General features: G+C 38.9%; 1 protein-coding gene across 1 annotated transcript in view; it reads left to right on the forward strand.

Moving 5' to 3' along the window:
* The first annotated feature begins 329 nt into the window (after positions 1–329).
* The window catches only part of TBX15 (T-box 15), a 38,503-nt gene continuing 33,110 nt past the window's right edge, over positions 330–5,722 (forward strand). The window contains exon 1 of the mRNA XM_008935219.1: positions 330–538. Within this exon, the coding sequence (XP_008933467.1) occupies positions 447–538 (92 nt within the window). The 5' untranslated portion in view covers positions 330–446. The remainder of the gene's footprint in view (positions 539–5,722) is intronic.

Here is a 5,722-nt window from a genome sequence, read left to right on the forward strand (position 1 = left end):
TATTTTTTTTTTCATTTCTGTTTTTTTTTTTTTTTTTAAATCTATATTGTGTACTCAATTCCCAGCACTGTTTGTTACTATTTATATTTTATGTTGAGGGTCCTAAAACTTTACAAAAATGCCAGATGTCACATTGGAAAACCAAAGCCCCAAATCAGGCCGTAATAATAAAGCACAAATATATGTGTGTTGTTTTATATATATATATATATAAAGGCCACTGTACTATTCTTTAGCACTTGCCTTGTTGCTTTTCTCTTCCCTTCCTTTACCACTCCTAGCAGGTAGAACTGAAGTGTCTTGCCTGATGTGTTTACTTTGCAGACTCAGAGCAGAGCACTGGGTCAGACACAGAGGTGCTGGCAGAAAGGACTTCCTGTTCATTTGGTTCCCATTCTGACCTTACATCTGGTGGCTCAGGCCCTCAGCCTCCTCCACCTTCATCCATGGAAGAGATCCAGGTAGAGCTCCAGTGTGCTGACCTCTGGAAAAGATTTCATGACATTGGGACAGAGATGATCATCACGAAAGCAGGCAGGTAAGATATCTCTGGCTTTCTGTCTAGTTAAAGAAAAAGATCATAACAACAACAACAACAATTAATGAAAGAAACCCTTCTTTCCTTCTTGATAAGCCAAAGGAATAAATATGCAGGACAAACAAAATGGCTGTCAGAATTTCACATCTGTATCTCCTATTTGATTTCTTAAACAGGTAAAGTTGTTTTATATTACTGCTTGAATTAGTGGCTCCAAATAAGATCTGGCAACTGCAAGAGACTGTTAAGGACAGTCTTTCCTTTGAGCAAATAAATCAGGAAATGATCGTTGTAATGTTGGCTGTACTGATTTTGAGATGAGTTATGAATTTGAATGTGAGTTGTTTGAGTTTCCTTTCAAGTTCCCATAGGACTTGATGAGCCAGTTGACTTAATATCAAATATAGTGAAATTCAAAATCGCTTCTGCACCAAATGAATGTCTTCCTGCAATTCCAAATAACAAAAATGTTAATGACTTCCTGTATAAAGAATGTCCAGGATTAATGTTTCCCTCTGCTATTGCAACAAAGACTACAACAGCTGAAGTTAGGAAGAGCCACTAATAAGCCAGAATTTTTTAAGAAGAAAAACTCACCCTGCCATGCCTCTAGCCAAGAGTAAAATCTTCATTGATGTCTACTGTTAAAAAATGGCTAGAATTCTGTTCGCCAAAACACAGCTTGAAGCTATTTGTAAACTTCTAGATCCCTGAAACAAGAATTTTTAGTAATTTTTGCCTTAACGTGATGTTCCCTAGTTCCACCTAATGACGTTTTAATGCCGATGACGGCCGTGCAGAGGGAAGTCAGCACCATGGACAGAGCCGGCAAAGCCAACGGGCCGCCGCGTAGCTGCCCCAGGAGCTGCTCTGCCCCTTCCGAGGGGAGTTCTCCCCAGGTTCGGGGGAGGAAACACGGTGTTTTGGTGTTCATAATTTTGTTTCATGCCTGGGCTCTCAGAATTTGCCAGAACAGCTAGACTGGTTGTTTCACCCTCCTGCAAAGCAAGCTCTGTTGCTCTGTAGCCCCAGGAAGTCCAGATTTTTGAAGTAAATTTGTATCAGCCAAAGGATAATCCCTGAAGGAGACTTCAAAACCAGATTAACTTGTGGGTTTAGATATATGAGCTCACTGGCACAGGAAGTATCTTGCATCAGTACAGAGTGGGCTGGGTTTTTTTGCCCTTCCACCTCAAATTGAAGAGGCAAAGTAACAAGAATTATAACACTTGCTATTATGCAACGCCTTTTCTCTAGCTATTTCAAAGCAGACACAGAGAAAATTAAATTTATTATTATTCTCTTTTCATAAGGGGTGAAACTGAGATCCAAACATATCAAGTGATCTGCCCAGCATCATTAAACATGACACTGGCAGAACCAAGTTCTTTGCTTCTGACTTTATTGTCCAGGTGCCTAGGCCATGCTCTCTCAGGAAGTTAAACTAATATATTGTTACTGGTTGGATTATCTGTAATTATTTCTTTTGTCATACATGGAGTAGATAGACTTAACAGCAGCATAAATATCTCAAAGCTAATCCAACATCAGCGCACACTATAAATGCCCAGAGCTTAGTGATATGAAGATGATCTCAACAGCTCTCACATTTCTAAATGAAGAAGCTGACCTTTATGGTATCTTAAAAGTCACACCCTGATTACAGTCTTGGTGTTTTTTTTTGTTTGTTCGTTTGTTTGTTTTTTTTCCCAAAAGTCACTGAGAAGTTGCAACATCAATGCCATGGCGATTTTGCAAATAATTGAACACAACTTCTCACAAAAGTCTTGACAGCATGGACAGGGAGCCTGGAGAAGGAAGGGACCATGGACAAAAAAAACAGTGAAATATTCTGAGGAGATATAACAAAATGAAATGAAGTACTTTGGATCAGTTAAAAAAAAAAAAAAAAAAGAAAAATTTCTATTGGTCAGACTGATGCACATATACAAAAAAGACCTTGTGGTTCCTTAAAAGTTTTAAAAAACTGCAGTATTGCTGTTGTTTTTTTTTTTTTAAACATTTTTTATTTCAAAAAAAATGTCATCTGCTCTCTTTGAGCTATAAATTCTTATTTGTTGTTTGGAACTGTATATTTTGATGCTTATGATATAAAACTGTTGTTCCAACATTTATGTTTTTTATTATAACATTAAAATGTTTAATGCCAGCAATGGTTCATGAATGGCTGCCATTCATGTTGCCTTTCTGAAAAATATGGCTTCTAACATCACATCTCATCATAACAAACAATAGGTACATAACCCTAATCACACACTAATAAGGGGAAGCTAATTAAAGAGGTATGGTGAGATGTATATAGTTGTGTCCATGTGGGTACACAATTCCAGTGAAGCATCATGTCAGGAAAAATCAACCCCATTTAGTAAAGAAGTGTCCCTAAACAAAACATTCACTGGCACTGGAAAGACAGGCACTGGAACAGGTTGTCCAGAGAAGCTGTGGGTGCTCCATCACTGGAAATGTTCAAGACCAGGTTAGGTGGGACTTTGAGCAACCTAGTCTGGTGGGAGGTGTCCCTGCCCATGGCAGGGGTGTTGGAACTAGGTGATCTTCAAGGTCCCTCCCAACCCAACCCATTCTATGATTTTATGATTCAGATTCGTTTCCCCTCCCTGATTTTTTCTCTTTGCTTAAACCTGGCCACAAACAAAATTTTTTAAAAAAGTTTTGATTTTCTTAGAAGAAACATATAGGAGGAGATATCTTTATGCTCTGGGGAAAACCTTGGTCTGCATTTTCTGATTGAGTATCTTCTTCCCTATTTATGCAGCTGTCAGAGGTCTTTAGCAGCACATGTTAAGAAAGATAGACACCCTAACTTTGTTTTGAGGAGTCCAAACCAATATATATCCTGATAATTTTTAGTAGAGAATAGATGTAGGGAACCTGTAGGGACTGTTAAGAATATTTCACTTTCCAATATTTTTTTTCTGTAACACCATTAATAACATTCTCAAGTGCCTTTGCAAGCTCCAATCATGATAATTTTTCCACTTAAAAAAGACCAAGTATCTCATAATTTACAGTGCAAATAATGTATTTTTTATAATCCTAAAAACTATTCTTTCTCTCTGAATAGAGATGCTTATCATTGCTTGAGTCCTGATGGCCAACTGGCTCATCACTGGTTGCCCATATAAAATCTATATAGCTACTATATTTATGTATTTTTTCTACTTGATGTGCTCTTCTCCAGAAGTGATGTTAATAATATTGGAGGGATTTTTTTTTTTTTTCTGCTGACTGCATTTGTAGGTTGTGCAAAGTGTAACAAAGAGTAGGGCAGTTTGTTTAGGTAGTACATCTGTTTATTTGGGATGGTCCTTACAGAGATGTTAAACTTCACAAAATGGTTAACCTCTCAGGGTGAGAGCTAAGTCTAGCAGTCCTGTTTCTTGGTATGGGAGGCATGATATATGATAGATTCCATATATGAGATTGTATCATTTCTTACAAAAAATTGTGGAACTGCTGTTATTTCCTGAAGATTTCCTACTGCTTACTGGAATTGCAAGAGATGCAGTATAATTTGCAACTTCTTTCTTCCCCAAGGAAGATTTTGCTCTTCATGTTGCTTTCTCTTTGGAAACCCTGTTTGAGTCCTGTAAGGCCTTCTTGTTTTGAAAGCCCTTATAATTACAGACTCAGTAGCCTATAACTACAGCTTCTCCTTAATTTTCTATGACTTGTAAGGCACTGCTTGGTTCCTGCCTGACCCCACAATGTCTTTCTGCTCTCACTGTGTAATGCTAATTTCCAACCTACATTGTCATTTCAAACATATTTCTGGAGCTATATCCTGCCTACGTCAGATCTACTGCACTTTTTAACTTCCAGACTCCCACTCCCATTTAATTCTGCTTTGTTTTTTTTTTTTTTTTTTCTTTTCTTGACGCTGTATTTATAGATGTCTTTTTTTTGTCTGTTTCTATAAACTTACTTCAGTCCTTTTAAAACTTTTTCTTTCTTCCTTTCCATCAGAACATTGTTATTCAGAATTTAATAAGAGGCTTATAACAAAACTCCTTTGTTCTTTGTGCAAAAGATGCAGATGCCTTAATGTCAACTGCAGCGCATTCACATCTGCAATCAGCTTTATCTTCTTTTTGTTTAGAGTCTCCTTAGACTATACAAAACAAAATAGAATAAATTCAGTTTAAGTCCCAGGTCATACTGAATTAAGTAACTAGTCCTAAAAACTTTTTAAACTCTTTTTCTCTTCTATCCTTCACCAGTGGTGATCATGCACGCACCCTGGCAACATCAGCAGAGGAAATTGAATCCCTCCCCACACCCCCCCTACAATCCCTAGCTAAAGTCTATGGTCACCTGAGCTGCAGGAGTAACTGTTAGTTAGCTGCTGCATAGAAGTGCTGCCCAAAGGGGAAAGCAATGTGCAATTATTACTGGGGAAGACACTATAAAGAGTGCTTGGAGTCCTGCTCTGGAAGGGTAGTGCTGCCTACTCTTTTGAAGGCAGGTGTACGAGTGTGACCATGCATACAGCCTCAGCTGGGAGGCGTTCCTCTGGTGACCTAGGCTCTACCTATCACAAAGCCAAAATCTCTTCTCAACAATGAGGGAAATGATCCCACCTATCATATCTTAGTTATCATATCAGTGCTGCAGGATGGCTCAAACCTAAGTGCTGAGGCTGGGCTCAGTAAGAGTTGAAAAGTGAGTGAAACAAGCGACCTTGCTCTCTCCTGACTCCTCTATACTTCCTGGTAGGTTAAATAGTATTTTACCTCAAAACCATGAGTCTGAGTTGTTAAAAATGTGTACTTGGGGCTGTTTACTTTACCAAAAGATTATTTCCAGTGCAAGGGTGGGCCCCACAGCACTCTTCAGTTAGAGACAGCAGTAGGGGTTTTGTTGTGGAGATCTGTTGATACTAAAGGGGCCTATGGGAAGGACTTCTCAGAGTGAGGGCTGTCAGGATACAGCTACCAAACTGTTGTCCAGAGGTCCTGACCCAGTGGGCCTGATAAGCTTTCTCCAGCTTCCAGAAAAATATCCCCTTTAGGAGCTACTGAGAAGGTCTGCTGGGTTCCCTCTCTCTCACAAACTATAAATCCTTTTGCTCCCAAACCCTGTCCTCTGTCTTTCCCCTTAACACAAACATTTCCTCTACATGGTTCCATGCTGCAGAGGGAAAGA

This window comes from Merops nubicus, unplaced genomic scaffold (genome assembly GCF_000691845.1).
Source record: "Merops nubicus isolate BGI_N331 unplaced genomic scaffold, ASM69184v1 scaffold4252, whole genome shotgun sequence".
In the NCBI taxonomy this organism is placed as follows: Eukaryota; Metazoa; Chordata; class Aves; order Coraciiformes; family Meropidae; genus Merops; species Merops nubicus.